We start from the raw sequence: 20,240 nt of genomic DNA, 5'->3' as shown, positions 1-20,240 counted from the left end.
CTCAACTTGAAGAAACCTTCACTGGGCCAGAGCCTAGTGCTGGTGCTTGATCAAGAGATCCAGTCCGTCCTTCCCCCTCCTCCATGTACCTACATGTGCACCTGGCCACTTCTGTGTGCAGAGGCACTGGGGTTGTCAGTCCACTCCCATGCCCACTTGCAAGGAGGCCTGCTCAGAAGAAATCCAGAACTTCTGCAGAGGCCAAATGCTATACCACTACCACAATGCAAGAATAAAGGGCACCGGGTAAAGAAGAAGGCTGAGATTTCCCAAGAGTCAGAGTGAGCTGACCCTGGGCAACCAAGGACCAAGATCCAGGTTCAAAGGCCCAAACCTTCCTGTCCTGGCTCAGAGTAAGATTCTGTGGGAAATATGGGCTCCACTAGATGAGAATGGCTGGGTTCACTGGAAAGTACACCCAAAGCCCAGCCATGGACCACAAAGAAGACACCACCATCACTGCCATTAATGAAATGTAAAAAAAATAATAAAAATATTAAATTGAAATATGAAAACAGCACTGCAGGGCCTAAAAGTTGCTGTTCAAACCAGGCTTGGCGTTTGTGGCCCTCAGAACGTCAAAGTCTAAGGGTGGGGAGGTTTGGCCTAGTATTCATTTTGTGCATGTATTATTTTTGACAATAGAGGCATCTTCAATGCTAAAAGGTAAGCTGGGGTGGGGGAGGCTAAAGTGCAGAATGGAGGAACCAATGACAAGGCAACCACTGGGGAACAGAGTTGGTCTACAGGAAGGGCCCTGAGGAGCTTTGAGGTTCTCCAGGAGCCAAGGGCAGGCTTCCCCCACAGCTGCCAGAACCCTTCTTCTGAGCTGGATCCCCTTAAGTAACTGAAGACTTTTCTCACCTATCCTCCTTGGAGGTCTCAGATGCCAAGAACTTTCAACACCTACAGAGGGCCCATATTTTGTCCTCTGCCCACGGCCACTCACCCTGGGTGCAATCTCTAACTACCCATGCAAATCATTTTGTGGTTGTGATCTCCTCTCTCTCCTCATTCTCTCCCTTTCCTTCCTCCTCCATTCCAGCAAGACTTCTTCCCTGGACATTTTATCCTTTCTCTTTTCCTGAGTCTCAATTATAGGAGTCAGTAAGAAGTGTATAATTAAAAAAAATTAAAAAAGAAGTGTATAATTACTGCTTCCCCTTAGGCTAGAAACACCTTGAGTTGGAGAAGCATACTCACATGCACTTGCTCACATGCACACTGGACACAGGCTAAAATGCTCAGATATCTTCACACTATCTTCACACGCACATACCTGCTCACTCTTAGGGGGCATAATCATGCCACAGACTTTTATAACGGCATATCGATAGCCTTCTGCTCCCAGAACCACTTCACCAGATCCTTGGACTGCCTAAATTATCCTCTCTGACACCTACCTCATCCCCCAGGTCAGTGCAGGGAGGGAACTCCTGGGATTACAGCACTTCAGCCCTCTCTGTACTTTCAGTCTCAATCCTTCTTCCATGCCTCCTTAAACCATAATAAAAGGAAAGGCTATCAGCCCTGGCACCACCTGACTAGATTCTCCAGAACGTGCGCGTGCTGCCTTCTGCGCACTCCTCAGAGAGCAGAGTTCTGGACCCAGACATCCACTCAACGTCCACCGCCTGACCCTCCCCTACTTCCAGCCGTCCACCACCACCACCACCCCGGCCTGAGCGCAGTCGGTTAGAGAAGGCGGAATCCGTTTACCCGGGAGTTCCGCGAGAGAAAACTCAGAGAATTGCTCGGTCTCTGTTTCTGTCTCTGGGTGCCTTCAGAACTGTTCCCAGAGTCGGACGTTTGCTCCCGGCTGAGATCTTGGCTTCCGGATGGACTTCTGGACCCCGCTGTCTGTCTGCTTCTCAATTTCCGCACCCCATTTTCACCCACACACGGCACCCTTCCTGGGTCTCCAAGTCTCATTCTACCAAGCTCATTCACTGCCGGGAGTAAGAGGCTTTCCCTGGAGGCTAGGGAGAGGCCTAAGTTCTGTATTCAAGAGTGTGGTGTGGGTTTGCGTGGCTCACTGAACCCCAGCCCCGTACCCTTGTCTCCATCCAGTCAATCCGCGAAACGCTCGTGGGTGGCCAACCTCAAGTTCTTCCCTCGACCTCCGCGGGGTCGCCTTCCTCTGGCACATTCGGTGTCGACCGGGCTGTAGTGGGGGAGGTGGGGCTCAGCTGAACTTCCCCCGGGACCGAGGAAGCCGCAGACAGCAGAGTTGGCCAAGGAGATGAGGAGAGGGAGGGGAGGTTGACAAACTTTAAGAGTGTGTGTGTGTGTGTGTGTGTGTGGCTCCAGCCTCCCTCAGCCAGGCACTGGGTGGAGCCGGACTGAGGGTGAAGTGGGGACACCGCCCCCTCTCCCTCCTCTTCACCTTCCTCCTCTCCAGCCCGGCGCCTCGCTACAGTGCGCCACAGGCCCGGCTCCCTGACTCCTGCCCAATCAGCAGGGAGGGGCGGAGCATCTGGGTGGAGCGGGGACGCAGGGGAGAGGGGTGGGGGGGCTACGAGGGGCGGGGAGCAGCCTGCTTGGCCAAGCTAGGCCCGCCGGGCTGCGGGAGCGCGGCAGTGGCGGCCGGCATGGGCGATGGGGGCGCCGAACGCGACCGCGGCTCGGCGCGCCGGGCGGAGTCTGGATGCAGCCGTGGACGCGCCGGGGATCACCGAGAAACGGAAGAATTTCGAGGTGACGCGAGTGGCCAAAGCCCAAGGGAGGTTGCCAGGACCTCAGCCTCCAGCCCCGCGGGTTCCAGGGAAAGCGGGGCGGACAGTGATGGGCAGCCCGGGCCCGGCGAGGCAGACCACTGCCGCCGCATCCTGGTACGAGGTAAGGGAACAGCCGGCGTTTCTGGTTCTCTTAGGCCCTCACTTTATCCAACCTGGGGCTTCCGACCTTCCCGCAGCCATCGCCTTTCGATTCATATATTCCTTCCCTCACCATTCAGCCGTTCGCTCGACAGATATTATTTTTGAATGCCTATTGTGTGCTACACGCTGAGCTGAGCGCAGGGGACAAAGCAGCGAATGCGAGAAGCCTCCGTCTCTCCACCTTCCAGTTCTCATCCTCCGGGCGCGCACCCCCGCTCCCTAGGCCCATCTGCTGGGTACGACGATAACGACAGAAATGAGTTCTAGAAGCAGAATGCTGAGGGCTGGGTCGCTGTCCCGCGTCTCCTAGGAAAAGGACAGAGAAAAAGTGTCCAGCGCGCCCCGGAGAGACCAGGATGTGGAGGGAACGGAGTGGGTGCGAGCTGAAGGAGGCCCCAGCGCTCCCTCGCCCCCACCCCAGCCTATTCTCCACCCCCAGCAACCGGCACCTACCCGGGGCGTTCTGGGTTGAGGGTCCTAGCAGGTGGCAGGCTTCTGAGCACCCCCCCACACCCCCCGGCCTGGGCTTCACTGCTCCGGCTTCCACTTCCTCGCGGGGCCTGGGCCCAGCTGGCCCAGCTTCCTTCTCCCGGCCTGTTCTTTGGCATTCTTCACTTTCTCCCTTACTCTTCTCTCTCTTCTCGTGTCCCGCCATTTCTCCGTGCCTGAGTCTCCTTCCCAGCACTCTCTGCAAGCAAACACCTCACCTCACCGAGGCAGGGGCTTCCAGGACCCCCGAGCAGATTTTCTGCTCTTCACTTTTATTAGAGCTGGGCCTTCTGAGCTATGTGAAAGGGAAAAAGGAATATCAAGGATCCTACACTCACCTCTTTCTCAGGCTGCGGCTACAGCAATAAGTCTGCAATGCCTCTCCCCATCCCAGACCTTGTGTTGGCTCGCCTGGGCTCCTTCTACAGCCAGCCTCCGCGGCCGGCCGTCTTCCCCTCCCTACCTCTTTCCAGCCTCTTCTCTCAATACGCCCATCCTGGAATCCACTGGCCTCTAGGCGCGACCGGCCAGACCCTATTTCTTCATCTTATGCCCAGGGATCCCGAGTTTCTCTAATATGAGCTCTAGAATACCATGGTGGTGATAGTGCAGCTCCCCGAAGCTTCTGAGAGTTACTCAGGATTGGAGACAGGCAGAGCAGGGAAACAGCCAGCAGGAAAGCGAGGAACCGAGGGGAGGTCGGGGAGGCTGGCCTGGGAGAAGGACTCCTGACACCAGAAGTGAAGACCTGAGATTGAAGGGTCACCATCATTCTGGGCTCAATCTTGAGTTAAGGCCACCAGGAAATCCAGCTATTGTGTGGATCTGTTGGGCGCCTGGAATTAAATTCAATTCCACATTATCAATGATGAGCTGCTCTAGAATACAGTTTGGTTTCAGGGAGGAAAGCTTCAAGCCTCTGGCCGTGCCGGATCATCCAGGGGTGCACTCCATTTTGGGGTAGGCATTGCCTTCTACTAAGACAGTTGTAGGTTCTGAGCCCACCTCCTTCCTCCTCCATTCTCTTAACTTTTGAATAGAAGGAATACATACAGCATCCATGCAACGTTCTCCAGGGGCAGACACATTGATAGTGGGAATGAGCTTTCACCCTATAGGGTGGGGTTTCACAAGCCAGGCAAAGATGTTCTCCCACCCAAGGAAGGAAGCCTGTTTATATCCTTAGGGGTGAGCTTTTATAAATGGACATGCTTCACAATAAAGTCAACGCATTTGTAAAATATAAGGGAAATGTTATCTGTAAAGCACAATGGGTATATTTATGCACCTAAGAGAATTGGGGGGGGGGGATAGAGCCTTCATAAATCCCTCTGCCCTTCCCCATTTAATGACAAGGAGGTGGTTATAGGCCTGAAATGCCCAGGATGTCATTTACCACTAATCCCTCTTGGTCAGGGTCACCTGTGTCAATCACCCACAGCCCACCATGTTCAAAGTGGAGACTGAAGAGGTCTGAAAACTGACAACAAACAGCCTGCCAAGCCATGGCCCTCTCACAGTCCCAACGTACATTTTGCCTTGGACCTCTGAGGACATAATCTCCCAAAGTGTTTTGGGAGAAAACCATTAAGATGTAGAACAGTAGAATTTGCCTTTTCAGTCTTGGATGCTTGTTGGGGTAGTCCCCCCCATCTATACTAAGGATCAGAAGTGTTGCTGGAAAATGGAAGAAGCACCCAACAGGATCTCATAAATATTCATTAGTAGTAGAAGGAGCCAGTGGCCCAGGAAACACTTCTAGCAGGTAGAGCAATGGGCTTTAATGGTCCAACGTCACTCCCCACTCACCCCCACTCCATGTACACACGCATGTAACAGGGTGACACTGGAAAGTGAGAAGCATGGTGATCAAGAACCTGCTGGTGATAAAGGAGAATCAGTGCCACTGTGCAGGCAACAGGGTGCGGCCCTCCCTAGCCCCTGCTTGGGTGGTGAACCCTCCTTGGCCAATGAGTTAATTCTCAGGCTGACTCTGCTCAGCTGAATGTTCTGTTCAGTCTGCTTCAAAATGGAAGCTGTTTCATATTGCAGGAGCAAGGCCACTAAGATGGCATGTAAATGCTTAACAGCACACCCCTGCTCACATCTGACAAGGTGAGGTTTCCTCCCAAGCCTCAGTGCATCTTAGCCAGCCCCACACCCTGGTTATGAAGGAGTAGAGACAGAAGGATCTTTTTGTCTTATAATGGTAAGAGTAGGATAACCATGATCAGGAGTCAACTGGGGGGAAAAAATTGGCAGTACAAGCCATGGCTAACTTCTTAACATTGCAGCAAGGCCATTTTGGTGGAGCTAGAATTCCAGCTGGCAGAAGACCCAGGAAAAGTGTAGCTCAAAACCCCTATTACCTTCCAATCCATGCTGGCATCCCATGTGCTCACTCAGATATGCCTACGTGCTTCTCAAATTAAGCCAGATGTGACTTCAACAGTATTTTTATGTGTCTCCCTGGGGACATTGCATGGGTACAGTACCTGCTTTCCTCAAAACTACCCCTTTAGAGCTGGCCACTCTGCTTCGGGTCTCAAAGATCCATTCAATACACACCATTGGCATCCCTCAGTCTGGAAGAGGAGGATGGATAATGGCAGGATCCTTGGGAGAAGTAACTCATTCATTCACCAACAAAAAAAATATACACTCTTATCAGGGAATGGGGCAGTCCCAGAGTTTGGGGTTGAAGCCCCAGCCTCTGGTGTGGGCTGGGAAACTACTGCCAAGGGGTGTCAGGAGAAACTGGGAATTGGCCTTAGTGGTGTCTGGATGCTCTCTCAGGAGAATCCGCAATCAGTGGGACTCCTGTTTCTGTGTGTACAAACACAGCACAATAGAGGGCAATCCTCAGAGCCTACCTCCTAACAGACACTGCAATAGCACTGCCACTCAGGGGGCCAGGACTTCAGAGGCTCTGGCTGGGAACTAACTGCAGGAATCAATGCCCCCACCCTTCACCTCCAGCAGTATGGTCTGGGCTCAGCTCCGCCGCCTTGTGTCTGAGTTCCAGCCAGCAACTGGGCCTAGAGAAAATTGTCCAGGCCACAGGCCTACCTTGGCAGAGGAGGCAACAAAGATGGGCAGTCTGACTCTGGTCCCTACAAATCTACCAATAGAGCCACCAGTCAGGTCAGTCCTCAACTCCTTCATGGCTCCTCAGGGACCACACTTCAAGAATATTACAGTTGGTTTTGTTGTTAGTAGGGGTTTGTTGTTTGGGTTTTTTTTTTTGGGGGGGGTTGTTTGTTTGTTTCAGTCAAGGCACCTTGCTATGCTCCTACCTACCTAAACTTCTCCAAGGCTGAATTTACAGGCATGCCCCACCATACCTGGCTCTATTTTAGGGGGTAGGAGTAGGGGTGCTAATTCCAGTGTTCTTGGACATTATGTGTTTCTTTTTTATTTTCTTCTGGTGGGTTTGTTCTATGGTATATTTTTCCTTTTGTTGCTCCTGTTTTAGCAGGAGATCCACACTCATTGGGGTCTTTATTTTCACCTTCAGTTATTTACCACCCCTCTTACCCTCCCTGCCTCCACACAAACCACAGCAAATCCCAGTCAGACTGGTGTCTTCTCTACCTAGGCTTTCAAGAAGCCATGTAGAGAAAGCCCCGAAATGGCTCTTTCCTTTCTTACTATTCCTGCCCCTTCGGTCCACTCTGACAACACACACCTCCACCGCTATCAAGGTGACTCTGAAAGGTGTGCATGTAGAAGACAGACCCTTCCAAATCGGGGGTAGTGAGTGGGTAACAGGAAATAGGGAACAGAAAGGAGTTCCTCCGACCTGCATCCCAGCCACCTCCCGCAGCAGATTCTAGTCTTTGGTCTTTGCACAATTTGGGGGAAGAGGGGAGAAAAGGTCATGTAGCCCCAAGAGGTGCCATTTCCTCCCTATTCCAAACTTTCCCCTTGTTGAATAATTTTATTTGATTCTATTTCAACGAAAAGACCATCTAAATTTTGCCTTCGAATTCCTTTTTATTTAATAGAAAATAACTATTGAACTGAGTCATCCCCAGAGAGTAGGTGGTCAATTCTCTTTGTGTATTTGCCAGGGTCTGTATCCCAGTTTAAGAAATTCGATGGGGCACAAAGAGACAGTGGAAACCGATTGGGGTCCCCGAGACCCATGGGGAGCTAGGCAGGTTATTACCCACTGCTGTGAGGATGGCTGGCCTCTCCCAAGAGCTTCCTGTGTGTCACAGTAGCCTGGGCCACTGTGGAGAGGTAGCTGGCGGGAATCTGGCCTTAAAGTCAGTAGAGGGTGCACTCAGTTAAGACTGCATGCTGGTATGGAGTAACGCTAAATGAAAGGACCTCCAGGATATAGAAACAAAAGCCATATAATGAGTGATTGTTGTCCTTAATGTCCTATGTTATCTCTCATCTTTTTTGCTGCCCCTTGGTTATCTCATATTGTTACAGTATTTCACCTAGTTATCTGATATATTGTATATATGCGTATTTGGTTATTTGAAGTTGGGTAGGGAAGGGGTGAAAACAAGATGAGGGGCGGGGGTGGGGAAAGGGAAATGGAGACCAAGACATGAGAAAGGGTATAGGTGTCTGTGAAGTAATGCACCTTCTATCTGGTGAATATAATGTAACCCTTTTATTAATTACAATAAAAATATATTTTAAAAAGATTGCAGGCTGGGATGAAAAGGGCGTCCTAAGCCCCCCCCCCAATTAGGTGCCTGCAGAGATCAGAGGCCATACCCACGTCTCTGAAGGCCTAGCTTCTCTCATTTTATGATTTTCCTCCGAAATCCTAAGGGTGTTTCTCGAGTGTGTCGGGTTGATTGCAGACGTTCCGGCAGGAAGGCTGGGGAGAGCCCCCAGTTCTCACCAAGCCTGCCGGAGCCAGATTCCCTGCAGGCCACGAGAGGAACCAAGTGGGAGCGTGGGGCGGGCACCCTGTGCTTCCTCCACACAGATGTGCCCTTCCCGCAGAGGAGGCACTCAGATTTTTTTTTTTAATTTAGCAAATACATGAAAGGAGGCAAAACTGTCCGAACATTTCTCTAGATCCGACGCAGGAAATTGGCCCCCACTCCCAGAAGGTATGTTCTGAGATTGCTTTCTTTAACATCACAATTTAAAAATATGTGAACCGGTAGTCGTGGAAGCACACGATATCGTTTTTAAAATACAAAGTTGATAATACCTTAGTTTTTGAATGCGGTTTGTGCAACCTGCAACTTTGGGAACCAGTGAAAAACTCGGAAAAACCTTAACCCTTAAAAATGATTATAACGGTTATTTTTATTTTGGTTTTCCATTTTAGTGGCATATATTACTTGCGCAAAGGGATTTCACGGTGATATTTCCTCAAATAGGTACCATGTACCCAGATCAATGTCACCTGTCGCTTTCACGGCTCCCCTTTTGTCACGTCTGAAGCCAATTTCAACAGATTTATTGTTCTGTTCTCATACATGTGCATAAACTTAAATTACCCTCAAAATTGTATGTATTTATTTAAATGTTTTTGGTGCCAATACTGGTGCTTGAACTCAGAGGCTTGGCACTGTCTTTAGCTTTTTTTTTTTTCTTTTTTACCCCCTTCGAGGTTCGTGCTCTACCACTTAAACCACTTGAACCACAACTTCCAAATTTCTCTTCAAAAATATGTTTGGAGGTATGGGATTTTGGAAGGGAGGCCTTCTACTTTCCAGGCAGGCGCTCTACCGCTGAGAGACGCCTCCAGCTGAAATGTTTTTCATTTAATGTTGGTTCACAGTAGTCAGATCTCCAAGGAAGACAGATTGGAGGCCACGCGGCTGGAGCTCGCGGGACGCAGAGCCAGGGCCGGCTGCTGGATGTTAGCAAAACTAGCCTGAATTGAAAGAACCGCGGGTTAAAGCCAGCCTCCGCTTCCCCGGAGTCGCCGTCCTGCAGCCAGAGGCTGGCGTTAGGGAAATCGGGGCGGTGGAAGGCGCTGGCTGGCTCTGCGTTCCGTTCCCGTCGCTTTCGAGGCGCGCGCTGGCTGCGCCCCGAGTCCGCCCCGCCGGGCTGGGGAGAAGCACACCCCAGGAGATCCAGCCCCTGGACGTCCACCTGTAAATAGATGAGTAAAATTCAGTAAGTAAGGTGTATTCCAGACGAAACCGGAAGAAGTCGCAGACTCCCCGAAATAAGCCACCGTTCCCGGTGTCTTGATAGGCCGTTTAGGCCATTTTCCCATCCCCAATCTACAAACAGGCGCGGCGCCGAGCTGCATTACTCGGGCTGCTTGCGACTTCTCTTTAAAATGTTTTCTTTTAAATCTGCCTTGGACTTCTTTTCAGGTGAAGCAGTTCATTCTGTCTCTTTCGATTGTAATCAACCATAGTGGTTGGGACAAATCTAATTCCCCTAAAGAAAGGACCTTCTGGTTGTGTCTTGCTTTCCTTGCTTTGCTTTTTAAGCCTAGGCACTGTGAAATGAACTCCCGAAGCAAAGAAAAGGTTTTGTGTCTATTTTGAATGTTACAGTCAAATAAATTTTTAGCGGTGTAACTGCTCCATTTCTTTAAAAGGGTTTAATGCGCACAGTTTTAATTTTATGTTCGCTTAATTGTAAAATAAATCATTAATTCGTCCATTTTTTCATACACATATCAAAACTTGTTTTTAAGTACAAAGTGAAAAAACTTCTATCCCTGTCCCATCCCCCAGTTCCCTCCCTGCCGGTTGAAAGATAGCCATTTTTATTGTTTTCTAAAATGCGCTTCCGTATTTTTTTTTTTGCGTTTGTAAATTAGTGGAGCTATGTTACTTTTTTCTCTCTCTCACATTATATCTTGGAATAGAAAGAACTTGTTTTTGTTTTACAGATGCATACTATTCCCTCTTTGGGGGTTGGATGAAACATGGTATTTATAAGGAGGTGCCCTGTTGGTGAACATATAGCTTTTATGAATAAGTCTGCTACTGTTATATGTAATGCTGCAGTAAATAAATTTTTTTCCTTGGTTATTTCCAAATGAGTGGGTATATCTGTCAAAGAATTCTTAAAAAGTGGGTTACTGGGTCAAAGGGCATCTGTTTTTATCATTTGGAACATAATGCCAAATTGCATTCCATCTAATGATAGCAATTTACACTGCTTCCAGCAATACCAGAAAAATGCTTATTTCTCCACATACTTTTCCCCCATTTAATAAATAGTGTGTGGAAATCAACATCTACTTGTTTCTTTTGGACAGTAACACAATATTGCTCTACCTAGATACTATACTATGTATTTAACTATCTTCTAATAGTGGACAGAGTTAGGTTGGCGCTATTTGCATCCTATGTTGAACAAATAGTTTAAACATAGGTCTCACAGGCAAGTTGGAAAATGTAAAAACAGGTGGGACATTTTATTGCATGAAAGAAACATTAGTTTTGTTGTGATAATAGCATTGTAGTTAAATTTCTTAAGGTAATCTTTTATGATACAATAATACAATTCATGTGATGTACTTTAAACTGTGGCAGCACCAAAGAAACAAGATTGTTCCTGAGTACATACACTTAAAGTTATTATACATGATTCTACATTTTATGCTAAAACTACTTATCTCTATTTCTGGCAATGAAAATATACATATACACACATATGTACATATGAAAATAGATCCTTTTAACCCAGAATATACCCTTAACTTGTAGGATAAAATCTTTTCAAATAAGAAAAAGCAGTTTTCAATTACTATTGAGAAAAGTATGTTTTAATATATTTTTCCATTTTAATTTCATCTTCTGTGAATTATTTATACTTAGCCATTATTCTATTGTATTGCTTATAGTTGTCTTACAATTTAAAACACTGTTTATAAACTTAGGAAATGAACTGTTTTTTGTGACATGTGTTGCAAATATCCCCAGTACTTTTTTTAATTATTATTTAAACTTTGTGAGATTCCCTCAAAAAATTTAAATGAAAAAAAATCATGTGTAGTCACTGATTTATTTTCTATGCTCTAGATTTTAGTTCTTGATTTAAAATTTTTTATCTATTCAAAGTAAGAATACCCCCTCCCCCCCACACACATACACAAGTCCCTCTGTGTCTGGATCAACCCCCTCCCCTTCCCCCATACACACACATTCTCAGATGTTTCAGTCCCTTATATGAAAAGACAGTGTTTGCATCTAACTTCACACATCCTCTGGATACGTTTAATCATCTCTAGATGATTTATATTACTTGATACAAAGTAAAGGGTATGTAATTATTTGTTATACTGCATTGTTTATGTAATGATGAGAAAAATATTTTGATAATACAAAGTAAAGGGTATGTAATTATTTGTTATACTGCATTGTTTATGTAATGATGAGAAAAATATTTTGATAATAGGGAGAAATACATTTTTAACTGAGTACTTTAGGTATGAAGTTGGTTGAATTCATGTATGTGGACACACACACACACACACACACACACACACACACACGCACTCCTTATTTCCATAAATTTCAGGGGAAGGCCAGAGATAACTTGGTGATAGATCATTTGCCTGATCTAGACAAGATCCTGGGTTCAATCCAGGAATAGTATTGCAATAGAATGCCCTATAAAATATCTGGGACAAGTCATCTGTGCCATTTTTATTTATTTAGTCATTGTAAAATTGCCCTCCAAAAGTATATAATTGTATCAAATTATGTGAATATTAACAGAGTTTGAGAAAATCTAACTATCCTCAACTTGGCTACACAATAGTCTTAGTCTGATAAAATATGACATTTCAAAAGAATATATCTCTTTGCTGGCCTAACTTTTATTTCTCTGACTCACTCTAAGCTTTTAGTGTATTTTCATTTTTATTTGCCACCTGTCTTTCTTCTATGGTTCATTTCTCCTGAGCCACTTGACTTTGTTCCCAGGTCTGCCAAAGCTGCTTATAGTAGACATCTATTATGAATACTTTCTACTGATCTATCATTTCTTTTAACCCTCTGTCATGATGCAGATGCTTTTATTTCTAGATATTCAAATCTGTCTTTTATTTCTCTTTATTTTTTCTATAATTTTTCAGAGATTTATTATTCTGCACTTAGGGGTTAGTCTATCTTGTGTTCATTTTTACATGCAGCATGAGAAACATTACTAATGAGCTAATTTTCCAAAAGCTATGTCTTTAATAATCCAGTCTTTGCACCAACTAATTTGGAATATTATCTTTACAAAACATCCCAAAGCCCTAGATACATGGATTTATTTCATAACTCTCATACCACCATTGTCTCATTGCAATTTTTGTAGATTTAAAATATTCTTTGCCATGTGGCCATGGGAATATTCTCTCCTCATTCTTTAGTATTTTTCTTAACTATTTCTCCACTTTTAATTTTACCAATAAACTGGAGAATGAATTATCTACAAGGACTTTTACGTATTTTATTATCTTTAAGTAGTTGCACAAAGGAGTTGTCATTTAACAAAGCAGTTTATGAATGCAGTATGTCTTGATCAATTTCAACATTCTGACCCCTCCTTTCCAACCTGTCTCTTCTACAGTTCCCTCACTTTCCTTAATTTTGTAAGTTGTGCATTGAAAAAAAAAATTTGCCAGTCCCAGGGACTGAACTCAAGGCCTAGGAAATGTCCTTGGGCCTTCTCAAAGCTAGCACTTGGGTCATAGAAGCACTTCTGGCTTTTTCTGTGTATGTGGGATAGAGGAATCCAACTCAGGGCTTTGTGCATGCTAGGCAAGCACTCTACCACTAGGCCAGTAGGCCATGTTCCGGGTCCTGCATAGAATTCTTTTTTTTTTTTTGCCAGTCTTGGGGCTTGAACTCGGGGTCTGGGCACTGTCCATGGACACTTTGTGCTCAAGGCTAGTGCTCTGCCACTTGAGCCACAGTGCCACTTCTGGCCTTTTCTGTGTGTGCAATCCCGAGGAATCAAACCCAGGGCTTCGTGCATGCTAGGCGAGCACTCTACCACTAGGCTATGCTCTCAGCCCCCTGCATTGAATTTTTTAACTGCATTCTCCTCCCTCCCTCCCCCCATACACACACACTTCTCTTTGTTCACTTACCCCACCCCTTTCAACTACCCATTTTCTGGTGTTTATTTTGTTGATCTTTTTGACTTAGCCTTTCTGGAGAATTACACTGTTGGGAGTTCTCTCCTGAAGCTATCATTTTTCAGATAATACCTTTGTGTACACTTACACACTAGTTAAAGTATTTACTTATAATTCACTTATAAATAAATTGCATTTTCCACATGTGAGAGAAAAGACGTAATCTTTGACTCTCTAGGACTGATTTACTTAACATAATTTTCCAGGACCTTCAATTTATTTGCAAATGACACAATATTATTCTTTCTATGGATGAGTAAAATTCCATTCTGAATATATAGCACATTTTCTTAATCCATTCCTCCACTGAGCAGCATCTGAGCTGATTTTATACATTGGCTATGGTGAATACTGCTATAGTAAACACTGAGGCACAATCTCAGCACTCACTCTCACCTTACCTGGCTCTAATTTTTTTTTTTTTACTAAAAGTAATTTCTATTATGGAAACAATTTTATTACAAAGTATTATTTATTTCAAGATGTTATAAAAGTTTTTATTATAAAACTAGTTTTTAGGGCCGGGAGTTTGGCTTAGTGGTAGAATGCTTAGCATGCACGAAGACCAGGATTCAATTCCTCAGTACCACATACATAAAAAAAGAGGGAAGTGGTGCTGTGGCTCAAGTGGTAGAGCTCTAGCCTTGAGTAAAGTCCAAGAACAGTGCTCAGGCCTTGAGTTCAAGCCCCAGGACTGACCAAAAAAAAACCCTAGTTTTTATTTAAAATTAATTATTTTAAATTCATTAGCAGCATCTCTCCTTCACAAGAGATCTTTTAAGAACAAAATTATTTTGCTCATTTCTGTATCCCCGGACCCTAAAACTGGTAGTTAACACCTAGCAGGTACTTACCAAATAAGTATAATACTATACATTATTTCATGAGTTATTTGTGTGGTGGTGGTGGTGGTGGTGGTATGTGTGAATGTGTGATTAATTAAAAAATAAATGCCTCACAGACTTTTTTGTGCAGGCTGCCTTCAAACTGTGATCCCATATTGCAGCCTCCTGAATAACAAGGATTATAGGTGTGATTCATCAGAGCCCCTACTTTCCTAAGATATTTTCTTAATACCAGTTCATAAAATTATTTTCTCATTCCAATTCATTTTAATTTCTTTAAGATGCTTTGTAGTTCAAATGTATCCTAATTCGTCCAGCCATTTCCTTTGGGTGTATCATTGAGGATATGTTCATATCACAACAAATATCATTGTTATATATACTTTGGAGCATGGGAGTCTACATTTATCTAGGGCAAATAGTTCCTAAAACAAAGTCACTGAAGCAAGTTATATACATCTTGGCCAGGTGCCAGTGGCTCATGCCTATAATCCCACTTAGTTATGCACACATTTCATTTTAATAAATGCAGTCTTTTTCGAGGGGTAGTACAGAAGTTTGAACTCAGAGCTTTGTACTTGCTAGCACGTGCTCTACTATTTGAGCCATGTCCCCAGCCCTAGATAAATGCAATCTTAAATGGTTGTAACTTCATACCTGTAAATACTAGTTACCCAGGAGGCTGAGAATTGAGTATCACAGTTCAGACAAACCAGGAAGAAATGCAGTAAGACTTTTATCTCCACCAGAAGTGGAGTTGTGGCTCAAAGTGGTATTGTGCTATCCTTGAGCATAAAAGCTTAAGGATAACATACAGGTTTTGAGTTCAAGTCCCATAACTGACCAAAGAAAACAAACAAACAAAAAAGACTAATATTTATGGTCCTACACAGATATGAGATGATGATGTCTCTAAAGTACCTTATTCTTTTATTAATCACCTATTGGTTTCTTAGCTATCTCACAGTCACAGTGGCTTTCAATTACTTTTTTTTCTTTTTTCTTTTTTCTTTTTCCCTTTTTCTTTTTGGTTGGTCTTGAGACTTGAACTCTCGGTCTGGACACTGTCCCTGAGCTCTTCAGCTCAAGGTTACCACCCTAACTCTTGAGCCACAGCCCCACTTCCAGTCTTCTAGTACTTAACTGGAGATAAGAATCTCACAGATTTTAGTGCCCGGGCTGCCTTTGAACCAGGGTCCTCAAATGTCAGCCTCTTGAGTGGCTAGGAATACATATATGAACCACCATACCCGGCTCAATTGCTTTTTAACCTCACATTATCCTGTTTACTACAAAACCATGTCCATCTTTTAGTTTTTTTTTTTCTGTGAATGACCCAGATAATTACTTATGTATTTTTTTTCTTCTAGGCTGTTCCTTTCTTGTTGTTGCTGGAATTTGAATTCAGGGCTTTTCCCTTGCTAGACAGGTGCTTTACAACTTGACCTACCCCTCTAGTCCTTGTTGCTCTGGTTATTTAAAAAAAAATAGGTTCTCAATATTTGCCTGGACTGGCCCAGACCAAGATTCCCCCATTTACGCTTCTTGTCATAGCTAGGATGGCAGGAAAGCACCACCATTTGCCATTATTGCTGGAAGCTTGGTCTCAGGAACTTGTTTTGCCTGGGGTGTCCAGCTGCTTCATCCTCCTGACTTCAGCCAGGATTACAGGCATAAGCCACTTCTGCCCAGTTTTTCCTTTATAAAATATTATTTATTGAGCTGACAGTGTTTGCCTGTCATATATGACACCCTGGCTTGGATCCCCAAGAACCACAAAAAGAAAAGAGGGAGAGGAGGAAAGAAGGGAGCGAGAGAGGGAAGGAGAGGAGAAGGGAAGTGGAGGAAAGAGGAGAGGGGAAGAGGAGGGAAGAGAAGGGAGAGTAAGGGAGAGGAGGGTGGGGGCAAGGAGAGGAGAAGAGAGGAAGGAAACATAGTAAAAAAAATTCATTTATTTAGAACTGCACTTTGTGTATTCTAGATATCATTTCTTCACATCATTTTACAAATATTTTCTTCCCAGTATTTTTTTAAATTTTGTTTTGTCAGTCATGAGGCTTGAACCCCGGACCTGGGTGCATCCCTGAGCTCTTCAGCTCAAGGCTAGTGCTCTACCACTTTGAGCCACAGCACCACTCCAGTTTTCTGGTGATTAAGATTAGAGACAGGAGTCTCATGGTCTTTTCTGCCAGAGCTGGCTTTGAACTACAGTCCTCAGATTTCAGCTTCCCAAGTAGCTAGAATTACAGGCATGAATGAGCCACCAACACCTGACCCTTCACAGTGTTTCTTGCATTTTTTTTCTTTGGCCTCAGTGCTTGCCTCACACAAGCTTGCAGCTTTAACGTGGTTAGATGCATTTATTCATGCCCCTTTATGGCTGCCAGTTTTCTGTCTTGCTTAGAAAGCTCCTAACAAACCTGAGGTTACAAAAATATCTCCCTACATTTTCTTGTAATACTTTCATTACTTTATGCCCTATAATTTGCTTTAATGTTCACTTGAAATATGTTACTTATGGTATGAGAAAATAATTTTTCTTCATGTTACTCCAAATAGATAATTTATGGTCACTAATGGATAATTTATAGTCCACTTATTGACTTGCACATGTCTAATTTGCAGCTGTCCCTTTATTTTTGTTTGTTATTATAAAGGTGATGTACAGAAGGGTTACAGTGACATGAATTAGATAAAAAGCACATGTCTTTTTTGTCCCTTTATCTTGAAATAGGTCATGGTGTGTACTTGTATCCAGTACCAGACCCTTCATTCTGTTGCCTACCACTGTTCTGCCATTTGAGCACCACTCCCAAATCCATTTAAGTTAATTGATATTTTACCATAATGCATTTCAAAAACAAATGCTCACTTTAGCCTCATCCTAAGCATGTAAAATCATGGGTTTAATTTTTTTCTAATAAACATTAACATAAGCACACAACTTTTGAAATGACAAATGTTTGTACCATACCATTTAGTCATCTCACAGCCTGCAAGTGGAAGGGTCAGGCATTTAGGAAAATGGTAGTGAATTCCTTGTATTAGTGAATTTGTGTATTTTGAGGGGACAATGTTGCTGCTGTTGACTTTATATTTCAAAATAGTTATAGAGTTACAAGAAGTTATGAAAACAGAGGGGAGAGAAAAAGAAAAATTCGTGAAGGATGTTCCGAGAGACACAGACGTGTATATGAAGAGAGCATAATGAACCCCACCCATGATGTTTGAAAAGGGGATGAGAGAGAAGTATGAATATAGTAAAGGGGGTGAGTTTATTAAAAGTGCATTGTGTGTGTATATAGAAAAATCACTGTGAGACCCCCCTCATTCTATAAATGAAAGCTAATTCAAAATATAATAAAATAGAAGACACTGTAAAAAAAAATAGCACAGAGAAGTCTTACACCCCCAGTGCCCAACCCAGCGTCTCCCACTGCAAGCATCTTACGTATCTAGAGCACACCAGCAAAATTGGAAGCTGATGTGGCACCATAGAACTGGCTTCTTCAGATTTCACCCACTTTTCTCTGCACTCATTTTTTCCCTTGCATATAGCTCTCTGGTGTGTTCTCACGTGTACAGATGCGTCTGACCACTGTTACACTCAAAATACAGGATTACTGTGTCACCCCAGAAGAGCTCCCTCTGTGCCAAACCATGGCAACCCACCAGAGCTGAAGAACTGAATGAATGATAGGTGTGAGCCGCCATACTGACTTTTTACATTTTTTCCCTCTCGCATTCTTCATTTTGGCCATCCCTAATAGATGGTTCTCATTGCAGCTCTAATTTGCCTTTATGGCTAGTGATGAAGGATAACTTTAAAATTCTTATTGTTATGATTAGGAAGTTGTAGAAAGGAGTTACAATTTCATAGGTCGGGTTATGAGTAGCTTCCTGGATGACAGTGTCACCCTTTATCTGTGTGGCAGTTTAATGTTTACATTTAAAATATTAAAATCTAGGTTTAATAAGAGTATAGAGGGCTGGGAGTTTGGCCTAGTGGTTAAAGTGCTTGTCTAGCATGCACGAAGACCCGGGTTCGATTTCTCAGTACCACATACATAGAAAAAAGCCAGAAGTGGTGCTGAGCCTCAAGTGGTAGAGCTCTAGCCTTGAGAAAGTCCAAGGACAGTGCTCAGGCCCTGAGCTCAAGCCCAGGACTGGCCAAAAAAAAAAAAAAAGAGTACAGAAATTTGATATTAGACAAATGGAATGTAATCGGGATGTAGCTCCATGGTAAAACATTTGCCAAGCTGTAGCTATGTGGCAAATCTGAGAAAGCCTTTCTTGGATAGTGAGCCTGAGGGAGAAAGCTGACCTTGTGCTTGGAAGAGGAAAGGTAAGTTTCTATCTGCCTTGACCTTGTACTCAGCTGTTCAGACTCAAGTCCTTCAAGGGTGGGCTCAAGGAGGCTATCTTAGGGAGAAGGTATGAAGTCTTCAGGATCAGATTTGACAGTCCCTCCTCCTGGTCATACCCCACACGGACAGGCACTTTTCCTTATGCTGGCGGCTCTGCACATGGAGCCACTTGGGTATTTTAAAGAAGTTCTCAGTCTGGTCTCACAATTGACAGTGGCAGGACTCATCATGAAAATTACCCCATAGTTTTTGGAATGAGCAAACAATGGACCAAGAGTTCCCCAGAAGCACTTGGCTCCTACAATAATTGACCAACAAGACCCACGTGCATTTGCTGAGCTCTGCCTGGTGTCAGGGGAGGACTTAGGCTGGGTTGGAGGGTGGGAGGACCGAGGAAGGGATCCTCCTGGTGACTGGTCTTCTCCCTAAGGTTGGCTGCAAACATGAAGGTGCTTGAGAACTTCTGACATCAGGAAGAGGAATCTGTCAGATTATGGAGGAACCACTGGCATAGGCAGGAACTTTCAAGAGTCAGTTTGTGAGGCAGGAGACTAGAGGGCAAAACTGACACAAGGACAGTCTGGCAAGCAGCACATTATCTTCTTTCACCTACATTGCAGGAGGCTGAACCCATTCAAAAGATCCCTTTCTTTTTAATCCATAACTAAGATATGTTTCTTTCTTTCTTTTTTCTTTTGTGGGACATGGGGTTTGAACTCAGGGTCTGGAGTTGTTACTGAGTTTTTTGTTTGTTTGTTTTTGTTGTTGCTGGAGGCTAATGCTCTACCGCTTGGAGCCACAGTTCTACCTCTGGCTTCCTCATTGCTAACTGAAGATAAGAATCCCATGGACTTTCCTGACTGGTCTGGCTTCAAACCATGATCCTTAGATCTCAGCTCCTGAGGACCTAGGATTTCAGGTGTGAGCCACCAGTGTCCAGCTAAAATCTTCTTTATTGTAACCTATAAAATAAAAAATAAGGGTTATACAAAGAGGATATTCATGAATTCAAAGGAGATGGGTTTTTTCCCACCCCTCCACCCCTTGACCCAGGGCTTTTGGCATACCTGGGCAAACTCTCTACCATTGAGCTTTATATTGCCAGTACCTGATTTTGTGAGACCCAAGCTGATGTTGAGCTCAACATCCCCTGGCTCTGCCTCCCGAGTGCTGAGATTAGAGGTGTATAGTGCTAAACATGGTAAAATTCATGTGTTTTCAGTTTGTTGAACACTGTCCGTGTGACAGTGTTCATGTTTTCTCACCAGGAAAATGAGATTTTCATGTCATAGTTCCAACTCTATTGAGACATTGGGAAGGTTAAAGTACAAAAACAGTTCCTGGCCTAAAGCAAGTATTACAGAAATGTCATCTTAAGACTAAAATGTTAGCCTATATCTTATTGTAAAGGTCAACTCTGCGCCCCCTGGTGGATATTAGAATTCCTGCAGCTGTACAGGTTGTGTTGATACTCTCAGGGCTGCTTTCCACTACTTAGCTTTCCATTGGTGCTTTTCATCTATCATGGCAAGTCACTGTTAATCTCCTTTCACTATTGGCAATGCTATTCATTAAG

At 44.3% G+C, this 20,240-nt stretch overlaps 1 protein-coding gene across 1 annotated transcript in view; it reads left to right on the top strand.

The window, feature by feature from the left end:
- The first annotated feature begins 2,591 nt into the window (after positions 1 to 2,591).
- Vax2 (ventral anterior homeobox 2) overlaps positions 2,592 to 20,240 on the top strand; it is a 22,542-nt gene continuing 4,893 nt past the window's right edge. The window contains exon 1 of the mRNA XM_090336130.1: positions 2,592 to 2,838. Within this exon, the coding sequence (XP_090192256.1) occupies positions 2,592 to 2,838 (247 nt within the window). The remainder of the gene's footprint in view (positions 2,839 to 20,240) is intronic.

This window comes from Megascapheus bottae, chromosome 7, assembly GCF_031878675.1.
Source record: "Megascapheus bottae isolate mThoBot1 chromosome 7, mThoBot2.hap1, whole genome shotgun sequence".
NCBI lineage: Eukaryota > Metazoa > Chordata > Mammalia > Rodentia > Geomyidae > Megascapheus > Megascapheus bottae.
The sequence above is the reverse complement of the archived record's forward strand: the minus strand, read 5'-3'. Positions and strand labels throughout refer to the sequence as shown.